This window comes from Schistocerca serialis, chromosome 1 (genome assembly GCF_023864345.2).
Source record: "Schistocerca serialis cubense isolate TAMUIC-IGC-003099 chromosome 1, iqSchSeri2.2, whole genome shotgun sequence".
NCBI classification, from domain to species: domain Eukaryota; kingdom Metazoa; phylum Arthropoda; class Insecta; order Orthoptera; family Acrididae; genus Schistocerca; species Schistocerca serialis.
The window spans coordinates 579700264-579722873 of NC_064638.1; the positions used below are offsets into that span (position 1 = coordinate 579700264).

The 22610-nt window shown below is 43.6% G+C and overlaps 1 protein-coding gene and 1 non-coding gene across 2 annotated transcripts in view; both read right to left on the minus strand.

The window, feature by feature from the left end:
• Positions 1–21352, minus strand: part of LOC126417038 (dipeptidyl peptidase 1-like) — a 38822-nt gene extending 17470 nt beyond the window's left edge. The window contains exons 1-6 of the mRNA XM_050084965.1: positions 21190–21352; positions 18242–18393; positions 18000–18152; positions 11472–11614; positions 2335–2460; positions 262–448 (exon numbers count right to left, since the gene is read on the minus strand). Coding sequence (XP_049940922.1) covers positions 262–448; positions 2335–2460; positions 11472–11614; positions 18000–18152; positions 18242–18393; positions 21190–21352 — 924 coding nt within the window. The remainder of the gene's footprint in view (positions 1–261; positions 449–2334; positions 2461–11471; positions 11615–17999; positions 18153–18241; positions 18394–21189) is intronic.
• Trnap-ugg (transfer RNA proline (anticodon UGG)) lies at positions 12460–12534 on the minus strand. The gene has a single exon. It is a non-coding gene; the product is annotated as a tRNA-Pro (tRNA).
• Positions 21353–22610: the final 1258 nt, after the last annotated feature.

The following is a 22610-nucleotide window of genomic DNA, read 5'->3' on the forward strand; positions in this document are numbered from 1 at the left end:
AGTGGAAGACACTCGATCAACCGCTCTATAGTCCTGATTTCTCCTCATGCGACTATGGCGTCTTCGGTCCCTTAACAAAGGCATTGAAGAGTCGGCGATTCCTGTCTGACGAGGACGTGCAGCAGGCAGTTGCTCATTACTTCGCGCAGCAGGACACGGTGTTTTACCAAACGTATCTTCAAGCAGGTGCGGCGGTAGAATTATTGCCTCAATGTTCACAGTGATTTTGCCTGACAGGTGCAGGTATTTTTTGATACGAACCTTTCCGTATCTGCCGGCCACGAGGTAAGCGAACCCTCCGGAGCAGCCCTGGTCGAGCGGGCTGCAGCTGACCACGTCCTGCGTCGAGAAGACGCGCTGCTGCGTGTTGTTGGTCTTGATGCGGATGCGCGCCTCCAGCATGCCGGCCGCGGCGAACGCGAAGCAGCTACCACACTGCAGCTGGTCCCTGCAAACATTAGCGCTCGCGTGATTTTAAGCTCTCGTGACTATTTCATTCTCGTGCATCTCTGCGAAGTTACTCCTCCAGAATCAATTAAGTCAGCGGACAGTCACATCGACAGCAAGTGCGAGGTCTCAAAAAAATGTGTGTGAAATCTTATGAGACTTAACTGCTAAGGTCATCAGTCCCTAAGCTTACACACTACTTAACATAAATTATCCTACGTACAAACACACACACCCATGCCCGAGGGAGGACTCGAACCTCCGCCGGGACCAGCCGCACAGTCCATGACTGCAGCGCCTGAGACCGCTCGGCTAATGCCACGCGGCAAGTGCGAGGTCTGACGACATCCCAGCCACACGACTCGTTGACCTGTCCCAGTCTACAAGGCGACAAGACGTGACTCTAATCCAGTTACTCGACAGTACAAGGAATGAAGCGGTACCGACAAAATTTGGAAAATTGTTCATGGATATTTTCTGACCTTTTTGGTATAAGGTGTCCTGTGGTAGCCGATGTTTCACAAGCGGATATCAGGATGTCATGTAAGGTTATACAGAGAGGTCTTAGAGATTGTAATACACACCATGTGTGTGTGTGTGTGTGTGTGTGTGTGTGTGTGTGTGTGTGTGTGTGTGTGTGTGTGTGATATGAAATGGAAAATCCAGGATGGAATTGAACAATATCATGAAAGGGATAGTTGCTACTCACCGTATATCGGAGATGCTGAGTCGCAGGTGGGGGCAACAAATAGACTGTCGGAAAAAAATTAGATAACATACTCAGGCACACTGACGCAAACGCAACTCACACATAATATGGCCAGAGTCTCTGTCAGCCGAAGCCAGACTGGTTTCAGCTGCCAGAGACTGGGGTCATATTGTGTGTGAGTTGCGTTTGCGTGAATGTGTGTGCGTACGTAGTCTAATTTCGAAGAAGGCCTTGAAGGTTGAAAGCTCACTTTGATTTGCGATTGGGAACAGTTACAATTTCCGTATAAGAGCAAACGTAGATGTTCGTGTCTACAAAATCTGTTAATCTCCTAAAGTTCTTCATGAATTGCTTTGAAATTTTGACACAATGTTACATTCGAATAATCAGGTGTTTTTACTTGGCTACTGCAACTCCTTCTGGTGTATATGTAATATGTATGTGATAAAATTTATACAAATGTAAATGTTAGTTTGTTCAAAGTCGTTAATTCCGAAAGTTCTTGGCCGATTACTTTGAAATTTTGAAGCAACGTGCTATTGGAATACGCGTTTGTTCTCATTTATCTGTTTTTAAAATATATGTAATACATAAATTTATATAAATTTAACAATAGGGAAACGTTGTAAAATATACAATAGTGAAACGTTGTCAGCAAACAGGAAATTTGTACTTATGGCTTATTGGTTTATGATTAGAATATTATTACAGAATCTGAATTTGCAATAGCAATAAACAAGCATAAAGGTCAAGAGAGAGGGGAGGAAGTGGGCATCGGGAACGGGAAGCAGGAGATGGACAGAAAGAGGGGCAAGGAGGAGATGGAGAGAGGGGGAGGAGGAAGATCGGCAGAGAAAGCGTGGACGAAGTGATGGATGAAAGAGGAGAGAGAGGGGGCAGGATGAGATGGAGAGAGAGTGGAGGGGAAAAAGAAGGTGGCCAGAGAGGGGGAAGGGGTGGTTGACAGAGAAAGGGTGGAGGGGAGAAAGATATGGATAAAGAAAGAGAGAGGAGGAGATGCCCAGAGACAGGGGAGAGAAGGAGACTGGGACATGTATCAAACCCTGGTACATATAAGAAACGTGTGCTTTTTCTTTTCCATTTAAGCGGACTGAGCCACAGCAAAGCGTGGCCGGGCACAGCTAGTTGCTGTACAAGCAAGACCCACGGACACTCACCTGACGGGCGACACGTAGTTGACGCCGTCGACGTCCCTCCAGTCCCACTGCTTGGGCAGGTAGGAGGCGCGCTGCCGCTGCTCCGCCGTCACTGGGGCAGGCTCCGGCCACTGGGCCAGCCACGTGCTGCAACCAAACGTCACACATCCTCCTCACTTCCCACTCTCCTTGTATAGCAACTCTGGAGTGTCACTTTCCTGCCCTAACCAAATGACGCCTATCAAGTTATGAGAGTCTGTACAGAAAGCGACGCCGAAAATTAAATTCTGCTTCTTTTGTGTAGTCCGCCTCAGTAACTCAGTGGTCAGCGCGTCTGTGCGAAGGACCTGGGTTCGATTGTCGGTGCTGTCAGGGAGTTTTTCTTGGTGGAAGGATTGGAAAACGAAGCAAAAAATGTTCAAACATGTGTGAGTTCCTAAGGAGCCAAACTGCTGAGGTCATCGGTCCCTACGCACTACTTAAACTAACTCAACCTAATTTACGCTAAGGACAACACATACATCCATGCCTTCGTACCTCCGGCGGGAGGGGCCGCGCAATCCATGACACGGCGCCTCAAACTGCGCGGCCACTCCGCGCGCCCGAAAAGGGTGCACTCAACCTCATCAAGCCAACTGAGGAGCAACTTGATTGAGAAGTAGCGGCTAATGCCATGCCCCTTCATATTGCATCCAAATTACGCCGTTGGAAGAGAATGAAACGGTAACTGATCGTTTCCGATTGGTCCATTTGAGCCAAAATGTGGAGCTTTGCTATTTCCCTTTCTTTTCTGTAATTGATTTACTGCGTGAACCATAAGTAAAGAGAATATGAGCGCCGTAGTCACGATTTGAATGTGCCGTGCTATCTGACGTCTGCTTTTAGTAAAGCAGTCATCAATCTCTTCCCTTATATATTTCCACAAGGCAGCCATCAAATCATCGCCCGCCAAGGTTCCTCAATACCTGCTGAATCTTCTGACGTTCTGGAGCCGAGGATCGTCGCAGACATCAGCTGCGTCCCTTTACCTCTTACAAAATAGTATTTTCTTTAGGCCGGCCAGAGTGGCCGAGCGGTTCTAGGCGCTTCAGTCTAGAACCGCGCGACCGCTACGGTCGCAGGTTTGAACCCTGCCTCGGACATGGAGTGTGTGATGTCCTTGGGTTAGTTAGGTTTACGTAGTTCTAAGTTCTAGGGGACTGATGACCTCAGTTGTTAAGTCCCATAGAGCTCAGAGCCATTTGAACCATTTTCTTTAGTCTTAAGTCTCACTCTTATTTTGTGATCATGATTATCGGTTTCAGTTCCAAGTACCGCCATAAAGCCATCCCTTGACGTGTAGTCGTTGAGTGTCATACACTGTCCTCTTCCATCTTACTTGACGTGTGGTGTGCAATTGAAGACTGGGCCGCTGTTTCAACGGTTATATGTTCCCTGCAGTGATTGCTTACCTGACTAGCACCAGACGCATCCCTCTTCGACACTTAGAGAAAATACATGACATATCCGAACATATGGAAAACGTATCACCTGTCACTCTTTTACAAAAAAGTGAAATGCAATGAACTCTACGGGCAAAATAGAAATGCCAATAAACTGGAAGAATGTAAGAGGTTTTAGCGTGACAGCTTTCATCATTTGCAGAAGAGTGCGTTAATTATCAGTAGCATAGACTGGAGGAGAGCTCGTGTCACAAAAGACATAGAAGAGGGAAACTAATATTCACATATATTGTTCTACTGATACTGCCGGTCACTTCTCTCTTTCTCCACAGCCAATATTACTTCTTAGTCGATGGGTGCAACAGCACGTATTAGAAACGTGCATCTGCTCTTCAGTACTTCAACACATGAAGAAATGAATGCTCCTACTACAGTCCTCTAGCAGCAGACTTGAGGAGAAGCATACTCATAATACGGTCCTTTAGTGGAGGACCTGAAGAGATGCATTCTTCTACTACACTACTCGAGTAGAAGACCTGAGTATAAGCACATTTCTACTACATTTCTCTAGTAGGAGATTTGCATGCTGCTACTACACTCCTCTAGTAGGAGACCTGAGGAAATACACATCCCTACTACAATCATTTAGTCGCCGTGCGGGATTAGCCGATCGGTCTCAGGCGCTGCAGTCATGGATTGTGCGGCTGGTCCCGGCGGAGGTTCGAGTCCTCCCTCGGGCATGGATGTGTGTGTTTGTCCTTAGGATGATTTAGGTTAAGTAGTTTGTAAGCTTAGGGACTGATGACCTTAGAAGTTAAGTCCCATAAGATTTCACACACGTTTGAACGTTTGAATCATTTAGTAGAAGATCTGAGGAGGTGCAAATCGTCTAGTAGGAGCCCTCAGCTATGCACACTCCTACTACAGTACTCTAATAGGAGAACTAAGGAACGCATAGTCACACAATAGTCCTCAAGGAGGAAACCTGATGCACAGCCCTATTATAATCCCCTAGAAGGAGAACTGTGTAGGTGCACTTAAGTCCATTAGTAGGTGACCTGTGGAATTCACCCTGCTGTTATGACTCACTAGTCAGAGAGATGCATAAAGATGCACAATTTTTCTATAATCCTACAGGAGACTTAAGCAGATGCATACGTACTACAGTCCTCTAATAGGAAGCTTGTGGAGATGCATGCTCCTACTACAGTCCACAAATATGACACTTGAGCAGATCCACACTCCTACAACAGTCCGCTGGTAGGCACCTGGGGAGATGCACTCTTCTATTACAGACCTCTATATGAGGTCTGAGAAGATGCACACTCCTGCTACAGTGTACACTCCTACTATAGACCTTAAGTAGGGGACCTGAGAAAATACACAGACCTCTAGTAGGACAACTGGAGATACACACTCCTACCACAGTCCCCTACTAGAGGGCCTGAGGGATGCACACTAGTGCTACTATAGTAGGAGACCTGGGGAGATGCATGCTCCTAGTATAGGGGAAAGCCTGGTGAGATGCACACTTCTATTACAGTCCTCTAGTAGGAGGCATGTGGAGATACACACTCCTACTACAATGTGGAGGAGATGTACACTCCTACTATAGTCCTCTAGTAGGACACCTGAGGATGTGTGTGTTCCTACTACAGCTCTTTAGCAGGAGACCTAATGAGATGCAAGCTGCTGCTAAAATCCTCCTTGTCGATGGCTGAGGAGATTCATGCTCCTACTATGTTCCTTAAGTAGGAGACCAGAGGAGAAGCAAACTCCTACTATCGTCCTCTATTCGGAAATCTGGGAAGATACCTACACATAATGTCCTCTAGTATGAGATGTAACAAGGTGCATGCCCTTGCTACAGTTCTCCAATACCAGGTTCCCGGGTTCGATTCCCGGCGGGGTCAGGGATTTTCTCTGCCTCGTGATGACTGGGTGTTGTGTGATGTCCTTACGTTAGTTAGGTTTAAGTAGTTCTAAGTTCTAGGGGACTGATGACCATAGATGTTAAGTCCCATAGTGCTCAGAGCCATTTGAACCATTTCTGAGTTCTCCAATAGGAAGCCTGAGAAGGTGCGCACTCCTGCTATGGTTCTCTAGTAGGAGAACATAGGATATGCGCACTACCACAATAGTCCTCTAGTAAGAGATCTGAGGGGATCAATGCTCCCACTATACTCCTCTGGTAGGACATTTGGGGAGATTCACACTCATATTACAGTCCTGTAGTAGGAGAACTGACGAGATGCAAGCTCCCACCACAGTCATCTAGCAGCAGAGCTGGGGAGATTTACCAGTACTATCCTTCTAAATTCCTGTAACAGGAAACCTCAGGATATGTTCACTCCTACTACAATCGTCTAGTACAGAACCTGGGCAGCTGCACACTGCCACTGCAGTCCTGAAGCAGGAGATCTGAGGAGATGCACACTCCTATTCTAGTCCTCTTGTAGGAGACCTGGGAGGTATACATTCCTACTACAGTCCCCTAGTAAAAAAACTGAATCGATGCTTGCTCCTACTACAGTTCTATAGTAGAAGATCTGAGGAGATACACAGTCCTGTTTTATGCATATAGGTGGAGACGTGAGGAGATACACACTTCTACTGTAGGCCTCTAATGGGAGGTCTGAGGCAATGCATGTCCTACAACAGTCATGTAGTAGGACACCTGGGGAGATTCGCTGTTTTTCTACAGTCCTCGAGTAGCTCACCTGAGGAGATGTCCACTCCTACTACATACTGACTCATCAACCAGCTATGAAATAATATGGGCTACTTAGGAAGACATTAGTGTGGAGACTGGTTTATCCATAATACAATATATTTGCGCGAGCACTGTCTGTTTACCTCTCTAGCTAATGTAGTTTGCTCAAGAATCCTCTACGGCAAAAACGTGCCAAATGTGACCGTAGAAGAAAGAAAACTAAATAATCAAACAAGAGTTCACGCACAGGAAATCAGTGATCTCTATTTTGTCTGTCGCTGCTGATATTTTGATCATTTTAGGATGTCGACACGCATCTTTATACAGTGACGGTCCTTCGTTGGCTCTTATGGATCTGAGACACCAAGCAGCCAGTTCACAACTGGTTAACGGATGTGCTGATGTCGTCGAGTGGACAACGCAACGTACCACATCCACCATCCACTGTGTATTCATTAGTCGTTCTGGAACAATTATTGTCCAATAAATCTTCACCTTAGGCCAAATATGGTGAGTCATAATGATCAATTGATTCATTTCCTGCTATAACTGTAAACAGAAATTAATAATGCATTTCTTTGATGCACCCTGTTCCCTACTAGACGCTATACCTTCGTGATAGTTGTTCCCAACTCTACAACATTTAACTGCTGGTGGAAGGAAGAAATATTAGCGCTCAGGTCCCGTCGAAGTCACAAGAGACGGAGCACAAGCTGAAAAAGTTTCAAGGTTGTGGAAGGAAATCAATCGTCCCATTGCAATGGAATCTTCCCGGCATTTGCGTGGAGCGATTTAGAGAAATCGCGGAAAACCTAAATCTGTATGGCAAGACGCGCATTTCAACTGTCGTTCTCCCGAATGCGTGTTCAGTGTGCTAACCTCTGCGCTTCACCCTTTGCTTCAGTGGGCAGCAGTTAACAATCTTTAAAATGTCTTATAGCACATGAAGATCACAATAAGCTACAAACACAAGTCATTTTCCCGATGTCCTATAATAAGAACTAAATTTAACAAGATCAAATTACGTGAAGAAATCCTGCAGAAGCCGAGAGAAAGGAGAGGCAGTATTTCACAACCGATGGAATTTAAAACGGACATAAATGTTGCTCGTTGCCATGATCCGTCAATATTCCCTTTAGAATATCAAACTTCATAAATGTTGCACGTTTCCATGATCCGTCAATATTCCCTTTAAAATCTCAAACTTTTGTTGTGAGTGTCCCTATGTGTATTTCTGCAGTTCTTATACGCTCGTAATCAACGATGAGATGTATTTTCGTGCAAATTGTGCTGGTAGCTGCAAATGAGGACAATGATGTGTCGTGCCCAATAAAATGTTAATGAGCATTTGCCCAAGTTGAGTGCAAAAGTATTTGAAGTTGTATACGCTGTGCACATAATACAGGGTGTTTCGAAATGGTTGGTCCGATTTCACATGAGTATTTATTCTTTACGAATTAAAATGGAAGCCTATAGAAAACTTTGAAAGCTGGGTTATAGTCGGGAGCAACAACAATAATACAGGAAGTTTCTTTTAATTCCAGTCTGTGTAAAAAAAATGCTGCCAGATTATCGATTTCAGCCTGTAGTCACCGTCTTCAAATCATTTTATAACATATCCTAATATGCCACTTTGTCTTTGTTACATTAGGAAATATTTTAAACAACTCTGAAGATTGTTACTACAGACCAAAATCGACAGTCCAACGACAACTTTCGTGACCACATACTAGAATTGAAGAAACGAATTCTAAATTTTAATTTACGGATCGAAACGAAAAATGTACTTTGTCGCCAGTTGTAAGTCACCTGTTCAAGGTACAGAAACAGTGTTGGACAAAAATATGGAAACACCGCTGTAGGAGAGCCGTTGACGTTCAAAACAGCTTTCGGTCGCCTTGGAATGAACACATACGGCTCTTGAATGGTTCCTAAGGGGAATTTATGCCATCATTCCTGCAAAATAGTGGCAAGTTCGGGTAACGATGATGGAGGTGGATACCGATCATGCTCCCGTCTCTCCGAAGTAATATTGAGATCTCCACTAAATAATACTGACATCTGGTGACTGTTGTAGCCAGGGGAGATGCGACAATTCATCCTGTATGATGCGAACTGTATGAAGAGGAGGCCTGTCGTCTTGAAACGAGGCATCACCGCTGGGGAAAAATATTTTACCATAAAATGGAGCTCATCAGCTAAAATGGTCACATAGTCCTTGATCACTGATAAGTGGTTTTGGAATTCCAGTTCGCCTTCAAATTCCCTGTTTATGCAGCTTCCTTCTTGTTCTTTTGGTGCTGACATGGTTCGTGAGTGCGACATTCAGTTCAGCAGTGACTTCTACAGCTGTCATCGCCTTATTTTTCGCCACAATACTCTTCAATGACGGCCCATCACGATCATTCAACACACCTTTTCGTCCACGCTGTGACTCAGCAGATGACATTTTTCCGTTTTCCCTGTATGTTGTATAAATCTTCGATAAGGCGCTACCTCAAACACCAAACACTTTGTCTGTTTTCGTTAGGGAAGCACCCACCCACCATAAGAGCACCAACAACTGCCCTCGTTCGAATTCACTTAGCTCGACACAGTGCACTCCCAATCACACAGAACATTGTTCTGAACACGACGGATACTTTGAACGTATTGACGGCATTGCACAGGCACCGTTCGTGGTCAAATAGGACAGTGCAACCTGCAGGCTTAGCTATCACATATATTTACGATCAATAATGCATTTCTCGTTGTGTTTCCGTATTTTTGTCTAACCCCTATGCCTCACTTTTGCTCTCGCTATTTATTAAGCAAAACGCGCCCAGTCGAGATGGCGATCACACAAAAGACGCTTCAACAGGTGCTATTCAGTGGGGCGTCTGATCTCACGGCCTGGGGTTTTCTGACAGACTCCCCTTCCAATAACTGCTTGAAATTTGACGTCGCGTTGGACGGAAGTGAACGCAACAACTCCAGATACGGTCGCAAAACAATGGAACGTGTTTGGATATCCGCTGTGCGTCCGATGGTGGGCATATAGAACGTTTGTGAAAGTGAAACGAAAAATTTTTATCCTAAAAGTAACTGCAAAAAGAACTGAAAACTAGTGTGTCCATACATGTAAACGATGTACCCCTCTGTAAACGGATGGCGCTCTTCACAATAAAAGATATTTTAGTCCCATTCTTAAAGTTAAAATTTACATCAAGTTTGTATCTTTTTTCGTGCAGAACATATAATTATGTGAAATCGGATGAATGTTTTTGGTTGCTGTATGTAGACTAAAAAACTGCTTCTGTATTTAAAATTCTGTGATAACCCAGCTGCACTGAACCAGCTGAAGCTGAGTGAAAGCCTTAAATACATCTTGTCTTAGACGAAATTGAAAAAGTTACTTCTTCTTGTGTTTTTTCAAGTAATTTAATCTAAAACTACAGAGATCAACTATCATTATCTTGGATAAAATAACATTAACATACCTTTGTCAAACTTACCGGGGAGAACGATTTCTGCAATCATTGCTCGTGTTCTCCATGCTTTGTTGCTTAAAAGAGGCATATGACACGTACTAACAATAAACTTAATCATAGAGATAGCTTTCATGACAGCGAGATGAGCTAAAGTTGATCGAATCGACAATTCGGACCGAAGACCGTTGGTCTGGTGCGCAAACCAGTCAGGGTGCGGCTTCTAGAAGAGGCCTCGAAACTGCTCTGGAGAATGTATTACCGCTTTTCCTTCCGTTCTTTACTATATAACGCACAAGCAACGTCCCGACAGATTACGGATGTGTGCTTGACAGGACGCCCAAGCTAGGTCCCTGACTTTCACGTGTCATGTTCTTGCCTGATGAGCTACACACTCACTCACATATATCTTCAAAGCTTCTACACCGCCAACAACTCTTCCAGCTTTCAATACTTCACGGAAACCATTTACACGATTCACAGACAGATAGCGGAGGAGACGGTCTCTCCTCTAGATTAAGATGGCGTTGCACCATTATCATGGACATAAAGCCACATAAATACCGGACCTATGATGAGCAACGAACCAACAGATGTGAAAACCGGAAAACGGGAGTACATGTTGATAGCAACAAATTTCTGGGCCATTCCCACTGTTTTCAAAAATTGTATCAAATGACTGTGTACAATAACGTATATTGAATAATTTACTGTCAGCTTTGATGACAGACACAGTTGAACCTAAAACATTCTAATTGAAACGAAATGTGCTATAATGAAAATTATTTGTAAGTATTTAATTCCTGCAGCAGGACAGAAGCCACGGTTTTTCAGCTGCTGAGGGTGTAATATATCAGGCAATATAATTAAAGATTCCCTCTTTGTCTCATACACTAAATTTGGAAACATGCTAACGACGAGGAATATGTGATGTGATACAAGGACGCGGAGCAAATGATCTTCATTCATCTACATTGTGAAAGTATGAATCTGGTTTAAGAGCAATATGCCTAGTTAGGCAGTAGAAACCTAAAGCGCGGCGTTAATACCGCCATAAAATACGCAAGGCACGCTTAGCAGGCCAGTACTGGAAGTGGTTGGTTCAAATGGCTCTGAGCACTATGCGACTTAACTTCTGAGGTCATCAGTCGCCTAGAACTTAGAACTAAATAAACCTAACTAACCTAAGGACACCACACACATCCATGCCCGAGGCAGGATTCGAACCTGCGACCGTAGCGGTCGCTCGGCTCCAGACTGTAGCGCCTAGAACCGCATAGCCACTCCGGCCGGCAGTACTGGAAGTAACCCAATATTCGCAACACAAGAACTGTGTCTTTTAAACCTTTTGGCCAGTCATTAAACCACCATTTTAATGAATTTCTCATTTTGTACCTTGTGATCATCGATGCTTACGTTATTTTCTTTTATTTCTTCGCGAATTCTACAGTAAAAAAAGGAAGTATTATCTCTTTTTCCTACTCTTCGATTTTTTCTCTGCTGTTGTTTGCTTTCCGGAATTTGTTATTCACTCACCTCTTGCCGCCAGCCATGTTAATGAGCTCCTCATTGGTCAGTCCCAGGTATTCCTCGTAGACTTTCGCTTTCCACAGCTTCTGTGCACTGTTTATCTCATTTACCAGACGCGTCTGCTGTACGAAGCTGACTTCCTGCTCCATCTGCAACAAAATATCACAGTACAAGTGCTCCTTACCGTACCGATAATAAGTTCTTAGAATTGTTGCAGTGAAACTGATATCATCACAATGCTATTCTAGAACTTTCTTGTGGCGATTCGTTGTAATAAAGTTCTTCCATACTCACGTAAATGTACACTCAACATATCACTATTAACTGAGGAGAACAATTTATTACATAGAAGACTTTTTCCGCTGTCTGCTACTACCACCAAATACAAATAATATTTGTAAAATATTTTAAGAGATTGGTGCCACACAGCCCGTATATCATATTTGTAATCGTTAGAAATGCAATTTCTCCCCAGTACCTTGTGCTGCACGATAATCTGACCATAGGTGATGAGTCAGAGAGCCAAGTCCCACATACGGTGTAACCTGCTACCAGCCGATAGTTGTCAATGCATGTGTTATGGGTTGGCCCTCAGAAATGGAAGACCAGCTCCTGCCGTGTCTCCGACGCAAGAATGTCCGCTTTTCCATTTCTCTAAAGCCCCAGCGTCCGCTTCCTCGTCTTCATCCAGATTATCCATAAAATTCTATCTTCCTCTATGCTCCGCACAAAAAGCGTTCAAAAGAATACGAGTACTCCACCAATCAGATGGACACACTAAATATTGGCCAGTGAGATATTTGTTTAAAACAGAGGACTAATGTTCCACTTGGCAAATGTTTTAGAAGTTATATATGACAGTAGTACCTGTTCTCGAAAGAACAATTATTGTTGATGACCATGCAGCTTTGCTATAAATGAAATGATAATTAAATGGACACCCTAGCTGCAAGCAGGTGTTGATGTACTTCATTGGGGACATGTTGAAAATGTGTGCTCCGACCGGGATTCGAACCCGGGATCTCCTGCTTCCATGGCAGACGCTCTAACCATCTGGGCCACCGAGGGCACAGAGAATAGTGCGCCTGCAGGGATTTATCCCTTGCACGCTCCCCGGCTTCGAGTCCCGGTTGGGGCACACATTTTCAACATGTCCCCAATGAAGTACAACGCCTGTTTGCAGCTAGGGTGTCCATTTAATTATCATTTCAGTTTTAGAAGTTGCCCAAAGAATCACCTTCCTGTGCATACAATTCTGAGAAAGCTGAGCTCCAAACTTCCACTTCTTAGATCTTTTTATGTCACCCAATGGGCTGTTTTACCACATCTCAGATATCTAGAAAACGGTGTCCTGATCTACCATTTACAGATTTTCTTTTTACGTCACCTAGTGAGCTACATTTTCGCCCTGCAAGAGAAAAGTTCTCACTCCACGTGTATTGCCGTCTGGCTGTCGCTCTTCTGCCTCCACAGGGGAAGAAGCAAAATCTTTTAACAATAAACAGCCGCCGGGCTTCCCATGAGAAAGCAGAGATGAACATCTCCTGACCAGTCAGGCACCCACGGAAAATGATAACATTCCAGCAACCTGTTCTTTGAGCAGAGAGACCGATTTATAAAAATAATTTATTCGGCACTGGCTGAGTGTCCAACACAGTTCATCATACTTGTTGTTTCTAAGCAGAATCCGGGACTGCACCGTGCCTGCCCACAAACTGTAGTGTTGACCACTCGCACCCTGCCGGCGCCGAACACGGCAGTACAGGGCCCCACGAACGACCACCTAGCTGTCAACGTCTAGGTCACTGTCGCTCTCCAAGCAGCCTAGTCCTCCTTAGAAGCCGGCTGTTGTCCCTAGGGAGACCTGGTCCTAGTAGCTAGTGACCCGCGTTTCCTCCTACCACGTGGCCCATCCAGCACTCCATCAGATTCATACGGCACAACAAGTATAGGACACAGAGTTAACTACAGAAAAGAGGGAAATTAGGACATGCGCTAGCGGCTCGATCTTCACAATCACAGATATACCCTTATTATCACCAACAAATATGCACAAATCGATAGAAACACCATATAGATTACACTAAAGTGAATCATCAGCAATAACATATTAAGCGTATCATACCAACATTTACTGACGCGTTTCAGTACACGTTTTGATATCTAAAAAGATAAATGAATCACAGGATCTATTGCTTCCACAGCACTGGTAATTGGAAACTTCGAGTGTGAAACATTTTATTGCGGGAAACAAAGGCTATTTTACTACCATTTTCTTCAGCTCAGCTGTCATTAGTATTTTAAATTATTTGCATATGATATTGAAGCAACAACAACGCCTGACGATGAAGCTGCAGGTGCTTTTAAATCGACTACAAAAAAAAACAATTAAGTCACTTGAGTGGAAGAAAAGTAGTAAGAGAAGTCTCTGTTCTTTACAACAAAGAGGACCTTAGGAGGTGAAGTGAGTTCTTGGCTGCATCAGACGAGAAAAGACTGGTGATGTGCTCATATGTATCTGATCATTTAGGGTGAGGAGGAGGTTCTGTGTCCAGTGTTGATAGACCTCATGTGGTTTGCTACAGGTCATGGCCTTTCCCTTTGTAACACGTCGGACCTTCCCAGGATCGCCGTGTGGCAGGACACGCATGTCGGCGGCCACAGAAGGCTGCAAACAAGCAACGAGTCAACTAGGGATTAACAAGCAACCAATCAGGTAACACGTTCAGGGCCCTTTGCTAACGAACAACCCACTAGTGCATCTATAATTAAATTGTTAATTTTATTTAAGGGTCCTTGAAAATTCAGTCGCGTCTTAAACCGTTAACGAAATTTCCGAAAGGAAAGAAACAGCATGTTAATAACCCGCAACATACTGAGCAACCTAAATCGGGAAACATATTTCGGCTGACATCATTTCGAGACGAGCTGAAATTTACTCAAAATAGTGCAACAGTTAAAAAGTGCTCAAGTTTTAAAGGTTTTTTTTTTTCGTCGTGGTGGTGTAGAGACACAGTAACAACAACCTTTCCGATGACTGGAACTGAGTCAGACTAGGAAACCTGTCTTGGCAAAACGATGTGTTCAGCCCGTACGTCCCAGCAGGGAGGCGTTGGCCCCTACCCTCCCAGGAGGTTGGCAACAACTCTAGTTTCTGAGTTCAGAACTTTGCAGTGTGCGAGGACAGCGAAGCCATAAAAGGTCTGGTTGTCGCCACGTCCTACCCACTCAGTTTCCGCTTCGAGACGGACCAGCTTCATCACCAGCACGGACGCGTCTTGCTATAATCATTTACCGCCTTGCAGTTAGTGGCCGTATAACTGTTCATCATCTTGAACAGGGAATAGCAATGTTGCGCGAATACGCTACCCGTTTCGTTCGCTCGGCCAGCGCAAGTTTCTAGCGCTAAGAGCACAAATCAACGGTACTCGCCGTGTGGTAAGATTCACCTGAACATCCCCCGTTGTCCTTTGACCTGCTCTCTTCGTTCAGTACTCTATGGCTTGATCATACGTATGCGTATCTATCTATGATTTCAATACATGTGCTGTGTGTCGTTTACCATTGTGCAACGTCAGTGAAGGCTGCTCTGAACTCAATATTGCAGTTTGCTTGATTCTAATTTTAGAATATATTAATATTTTTGCTACTCCTTGTGACTTTCTTATTAGCCTTCTACCTCTACATCTACATACATGCACCGAAAGCCACCGTACGGTGCGTGGCGGAGGGTACCCCGTACTACTACTAGTAATTTCTTTACCTGTTCCAAAAACGAACGAGGGAGAAACGACCATCTGTATGGCTCCGTATGAGGACTAATTTCTCGTATCTTATCTTCGCGAAATGTATGTTGGAGGCAACAGAATGTTTCTCAGCCGCGCGGAGTGGCCGCGCGCTTCGAGGCGTCATGTCACGGATTGCGCGGCCCCTCCCGCTGGAGGTTCGAGTTCTCCCTCGGGCATGGGTGTGTGTGTTGTTCTTAGCATAAATTAGTTTAAGTAGTGTGTAAGTCTATGGATCGATGACCTCAGCAGTTTGGTCCCTTAGGAATTCACACACAATCGTTCTGAAGTCAGCTTCAAATGTCGGTCTCTAAATTTTCTCAAGAGTTTTCCGCGATAAGAACGTTGCCTTCCAACCAGGGATTCCCATTTGAGTTCCCGAGGCTTCTCCGTAACACTTGCAAGACGTTCGAACCTACCGCTAACAAGTCTAGCAGCCCGCCTCTGAAATGCTGCGATGTCTCTCTTTAATCCGAGCTAGTACGGACCCCATACACTCAAGTAGTATTCAATAATAGGTCGCACTAGCGTCCTATACGCGGTTTCTTTAACAGATGAACCACGCTATCCTAAAATTCGCTCGATAAACCGAAACCGATCATTCTCCTACCCTACCCAAGTCGTTATATGATCCTTCCATTTCACATCGCTTTGCAACGTTACGCCCAGATATTTAAACAATTTGACTCTATCAAGCAGGACTCTGCTAATGCTGTATCCGAACATTACAAGTTTGCTTTTCCTATTCATCCGTACTAACTTAAATTTTTCTAGCTTAACCTACATTTAGTACATTTAGAGCTAGCTGCCATTCATCGTAGCAACTATATATTTGGTCAAAGTCATTTTTTATCCTCCTACAGTCAGCTACGACACCTTCCCGTACACCACAGCGTCATCAGCAAAAAATCGCAAATTGCTACCCATCCTGTCCGCCAGATCATTACGTGTATCAAAAATAATAGCGGTCCTATCACATTTCCCTGGGACTCTCTTGACAAACCCCTTGTCTCTAATGAACATTTACCTTCGAGGATAACATACTGGGTTCTATTAGTTAAGAAGTCTTCGAGCCATTCACATATCTGCGAACCCATTCCATACGCTCGTATCTTCGTTAATAGACTGCTATGTGGCATCGTGTTAAATGCTTTTAGGAAATCTAGAAATATGGAATCTGCATGTTGCCCGTCATTCATAGTCCTCAGCATATCACGAACAAAAAGGGCAAACTGAGCTGCGACATCTACCCAACTTTCACAGTATCCAGCAAATCATTGACCCTTACAAGTAAGAGCATTGTCCTACATGGTCAAATTAATCAATCGATCATGTTATCAATTTAAGAACCCTGAGGCCGGGTAACATATACAGCGCTCGCAAACGGTCTATCCGATAACATATGCAGTTGGATAGAAAGTTTTCTAACAGACAGAGAGCAATATGTCACCCTGAATGGGGTGACTTCAACAGAAACAAGAGTAACTTCAGGTGTGCCTCAGGGCAGGTCCGTTGCTTTTTACGATTTGCATAAACGATCTGGTTGATGGTATTGACAGCGGCATTAGACTGTTTGCCGATGATGCTGTAGTCTACAGGAAAGTAGTATCACACGAAAGTTGTGAACAAATCAATGAGGATTTGCAGAAAGTAAGTACGTGGTGTAATGACTGGCAGTTATCTCTCAGTATTAGTAAGCGTAACCTACTGCTGCGTATAACAAGGCGAAAATCCCCATTAATGTACGAGTACAAAATAAATGCCCAGTCTTTGGAAGCCGTAACATCCGTCAAGTATCTGGGTGTGACTATTCGAAATGATCTCAAATGGATTGATCAGATTACACAAGTAACGGGCAAGGCGAGCTCTAGATTGCGGTTTATTGGTAGAATCCTGAAGAGATGCAGTCCTTCAACAAAGGAAATAGCTTACAATACGTTAGTTCGTCCAGTCGTAGAGTATTGTTCGTCTGTATGGGACCCTTACCAGTTGGGTCTGATTCAAGAGATTGAGGAGGTCCAAAGAAGAGCGAAAAGACTCGTGACTGGAACATTTAGCCACCGCGAGAGCGTTACAAGTCTCACAGAAAGTTTGAAGTGGGACACAGTTACAGATAGACCACGCGCTAAACGGAAGGGGCTGCTCACTAAATTCCGAAATCCGATCTTCGCCAAGGATGTAGAGCATATATTATTACCACCAAAAATCACGCAATGATCACCATTCAAAGATAAGGGAAAGAAGAGCTCGTACTGAGGCGTTCAGACAGTCGTTTTTCCCTTGCGCGATCCGCGAGTGAACAGAGGGGGGAGGGGGGGATATGACTTTGGCGCGAATTGTGCCCTCCGCCACACACCGCTTGGTGGCTAGCGGAGTATGTATGTAGATATGTAGAAACTGAGATAAGCTCCTGTGATTTTCACCTTCTGGGGTTGCGAGAGCTGTGGAAGTCAGTGCGCTGAGAAAGTCGCACTCTGAAGAACAAAGCTTCTCTAATCCATGACAGCAATTATTGTTGATGACTTAACAATCTGAAACTCAGTTCGTAAAAGAATTAGTTAAATAAGGGTAGAACAGTCGCAATTAGTATATTTTTTTTCAATCGTAAACTTGAAATTGTTTTAGCATGAGCCTGCGGCTGAATCCAGCAACGCGAGAAAAAGTTGCATTGAAACTTAGCTCTATCTTGTACATACGTGGAAGCTGTCTGTACGCTATAAAGCCAAGAAAGCCATATGTGCCCACTCACCAGCTGCTTCTTTGCGGTGAAAGGATCCTCGTGGACCTTTCTGGCCACCGGCGAGTTCTTGACGCCGTAGTAGCAGGACCAGTGTCTCAGCGTGACGTCATGCGACCAGCCGTTGAACGTGCGGTCGCAAATGCTGGTCACGGTGCCGTTGTCCTAGAGACATCAAAAGCACCAGTCAGTGTACACCGCCGCCGCTGTAGCCAACTCCATGAGGTAAACGAGTGAACGCAAGCCACGCTTACCGATATGTAGTAGGAGAATGCGAAGTAGCTCCTGCCGTTGACGGTCACTTCAAAGCCCTGGTTGTATATCAACGTCCAGGTGCCCACGTTGCCGTACTGGTCCGTGGCCACGTTAGGGTACGACAGCTCCACTGTCACAGTCTGCACAGGTTCTTCACGCCAGACCGAAAGAGAAATACACAAATAAAACAGCTTTCCGAAACCACTGATAGTACAGCAACACAGGCGCTAATACGCAAGTTACAACGGCCGACGTCAGTCTCAGTAAATCTCATTAAAATCTTTCGGGATGCACTACCGCGTCATTTTATGAAATAAAAATGCTAGAAACATTAAAATAACTGACGTTTTGGGAGTCCATGCGCGGAGGAAGGCCGCCGCCACGAGTCAGAACTTCGGTTTACTGTAATGTTTATAGCATTTGAACTAGTCTCTAAGATAGAAATTCTCAAAAGAATGGATATTGATCAGGAATACTTTCGCTGTACAGAGAATTTGTATTGGAATCAGACAGTGCAGGTATCTTTGATAACAGTCACCGACTTGGTTAACATCTGTAGAGAGGTCCTACAAAGATGCATACTGTCACCTCTGTTATTCAATTTGCATCAGAGAGTATATTTCAGGAAGCCCTTGGTGGTATTAGAAAAAGGCATAAATGTTTAGGCAGTTTTCACCAACAACGTTCGCCATCCTAATGATACAGTACTGAAAGCTGATAATTTAGATGACATTCAGCATCTCATCAACATAGTCGGATATTACGACAATAATCTAGGCCTGAATACCTGAATATCAACACCAAAAAGATGGATTTTGTGATTGTCACAAGACATCCCGACTCCTTTACTAAAGCAAATCTGCGTTTCAGTGGTTCTGTAATACGAAGAGTAGACGAATTTGAGTACCTTCGAATGTGGCTCTGTAAAGACTGGAGATGTGACATGGAGATAAAACGTAGCATAGAGAACGTCCGTAATACTTTCATAAAATTAAAAAAAATCTTACAGGTACAAATTTAGGCTTACACTATAGAGTTCGGATTGTAAATGCTACATCTGGCCTATACGTCTACACGGGTCTGAAGGATGGACACTAAACATGCCAACACGAAAGAACATCGGAGCCTTTGAAATGTAGATTTACCGCAGGATGTTTAAAACACCGCAGACAGCTAGAACAACTGGCACCGAGGTATTACGACGAGAGAGAAATGTTACCAACTTTAAAAGAAGAAAGTCTGTATATTTAGGACCTACCTACGAAACTCCAAATGTTTAGGCCTACTTCTACTAGTGATCATAGAAGGGAAGATCGAGAGCAAAAGAAGAAAATGACGAAGAAAAATATATTGATTAGTTAACACGAAGCAGTGTATACGACTACCAAGTGCAGATCAGTTGATACATACTGCAATTCATAGAATAAAGACGCATCGTGTGCTCGTCTGTATCCATTAAGGGATATCCAGAAGAAGGAGATGACGCGACAGTATTCCCAGAAAGATTTGAATACAGTAATACTTGTTCCTTAAGGTTGAAAAGCAACATTCTCTTCGCGTAATATTCCAAAAGACCTTGAAATTTGTGAAAGGAGTAGGGGACCATCTAATATTTAATTTCCTGAGATGTGTTTCATGAGCTAATAGTCTGCTCATCAAAATTTATTCTAGTCATAGGCCAAGATGGTTCCTAGAAAATTATTATTTATTCAATGCTGGCAAAGTCTTTGCCAAACAATGCAAACATGAACAAATTTTGAGGTGTTGCTAAGCTACTCGTGATGTATTTCTTGAAACGATTCTCTGACTATAAAGTAGTTTATGCTATTCAGCAATGAAGTTAAGGACTTTCAGGCTGAAGATCATGAGATGTAGGGCAACTGGTCTTTTACGTGACGGCTAATTTTTAAACTCGGGTGAGCTTGTGATCTGCTTTCCGATGCAAATGTGTCAGATTCCATGTGTTCTTTACGTTAACTTCAGATTCAGTGCTCCAAGCGCACCAGAACTTGAGCCACTACAAGTAATATAAGCAATATCCATTCTTTCAGTTCTTGGTGCCTAGTTCTCGTCCTTGGGTCTCGAAATCTTGAGATGTGGAAGAAGTTGATGATTTGGTTACAACGAGGCTCGATCTTAGACACGCATGCTTCAACAGGAAATACCACTTTTACAGTAATTCCGCTGTTATTCACTTAAATCGATGACTGCTAGTGATCAGTCAAATAAACAGTAGGGAGCGAAAACACATCTTACTACATTTTTATTAAAAATAATTCTGTTTTTAAGCTTTATGTAATAGGCATTTTTCTACTTGAGATCAGAGGTGGACCTATTGTAAACAGAATTTTGAGAAAATGGAATACTTTTCGTGTTTTCCTTAGTCTTACAAAATTTTTCATAAAAGCAGACTTGACAGCCATTATCAGCGATTTCGATAATTTCCATCTACTAATTTTTAGGTGAGATATATTATCCTTTTGCATTATGGTCTCCTTAGTACATGGTGTATATCTTCACAGTGACTGTACGCGCATAGAAACAAGCAAGTCTTTCGACAACTGCTGCAATTGCAAGTTTCTTCCTGATTATTCGAACAATACGGTTGCACATAGCAACATTAAATATCTTTTTGAAAAGGAGACAGTTGGTGATTACACAGAAGACTTTAACTATTGTCCATAAATTACATATTTTTCAGAAATGAATATAGAAGCTGTCAACATTTCTGAAATTTTGTGATCCTCAGTAAAACAGATCTATTTGTTTCTGCATTTACATTTTTTGGCTTTCCTTGATATTGTGACAAACGTGTTACTCGTTACTGTATAAAGTGGTCCACTAAAGAACAAAATCTTTCTTTAAAGTTAGGAACTGTAACTGACACCATGCTGCTGACATTAATTTATGTGTAAGCCAGGAGTCCCTGTTTGAATAAGTTACTCACCGAACGAGTCGCAAGTGGCGCTGTTGTCGAGGTTTCTTTCACCTTCGTGGAACGTCCAGCTACCCTGCACGTCGCTGTATAGACAGTTGGCAGGTGTGTCAGCCGTGGCGCTCGCCAACAGCACAGCTGTCACTACCAGCGAAGTTCTCAGGTACCCTAACATGGCTGCCGTCTCTCCTGTCAAGAAATTAATACCATCAACATCCATACAATTTCGCACGATTAGGCGCAGAAGTCCTACTCCCATACAGCCCCGGATCTACGATATTTCCGAAATGGGACAAAAACTTGATAGTGGCGCCCTCCCCCCCCCCCCCCTCAAGGGTTTGAGAAAAAGGGTATCAAAAATTTGTTTAAAAAATCGATTTTTCAGAATATGTCCATTTTGTAGCGCACATCTTTCTGAAGAGTTTGAGAGTTTGGTATATAAAACATATATGTTCGAGTAAATGTACGGCATGTTATTCAGTCTTAAGTGTGCCGAAGTGCAGCACCACACTCTTCACACAGCATTTTTCTGTCGCACGTCACTGTATTTTGCTCTGTGCAATTCAAACGTTTATATTTTATAGTGGAAGCCATCAATCCTATATTCAGGACACTCGAAATTAAAATATTCTGTGATGCCCCTCCTGCTCCCAGTCGGCCGGTTTGACATCCCACCCCGCTTAAAGAATACTCACAATTAATAGAGGGTGGTATTAATTCATCCATACCAGTTACGCCTTGTGTAGCTGCAGAAACTGATTATCTTTCTACAATAATACTTAACTCCTCTTTCAGTGTCAGCAGTCATCTAATCTGATATGAATGCTAGATAATAGCATAATCTGTCTAGTATTTCAAGGAAAAATGTCGAGATGTCTGAGCGGAAGAAATAACATATACATAGAGGGACATAGGAAGGTTTGGTGGGCAAGGGGGGGGGGGGGGAGGAATAGTGATTCTTAAGGAGATCGGGTTGGGGGGGGGGGGGGGGAGAAGAAAATACAAAGGGGACATTGACTAGTGCAGCAGTGAATAGGATATGATTTGAATTTATTTGATTCGCCTATCACGAAAAGCTTACTGTACTGTACCACATTAGTTTCCGTAACTGGCGGTCGTTTCAGTAAATGTTGCGGCTACAGTGATAATAGGAATTTGTTACATTTGTCCAGTGAAATAGATGAGGAATAAAACAATTTCGAATCATTCACAGTAAAGTAACACTTGGCTTACATTGACACACCAAATGTTTATACAAGAAAATCTTTTGTGTAACTGCTGTAGAGGATCGTGGTCTGAGCACCGACCTTTGATTGCTACATTAGATGGCGCTACCGAAGATGTATATAGGCAGTACAACGGCTGCCTAGTAGTTAATATTGCCTTACGAAATCAAAGATAACATTTCCTGCAGATAGATCCTTTGTTTTCAG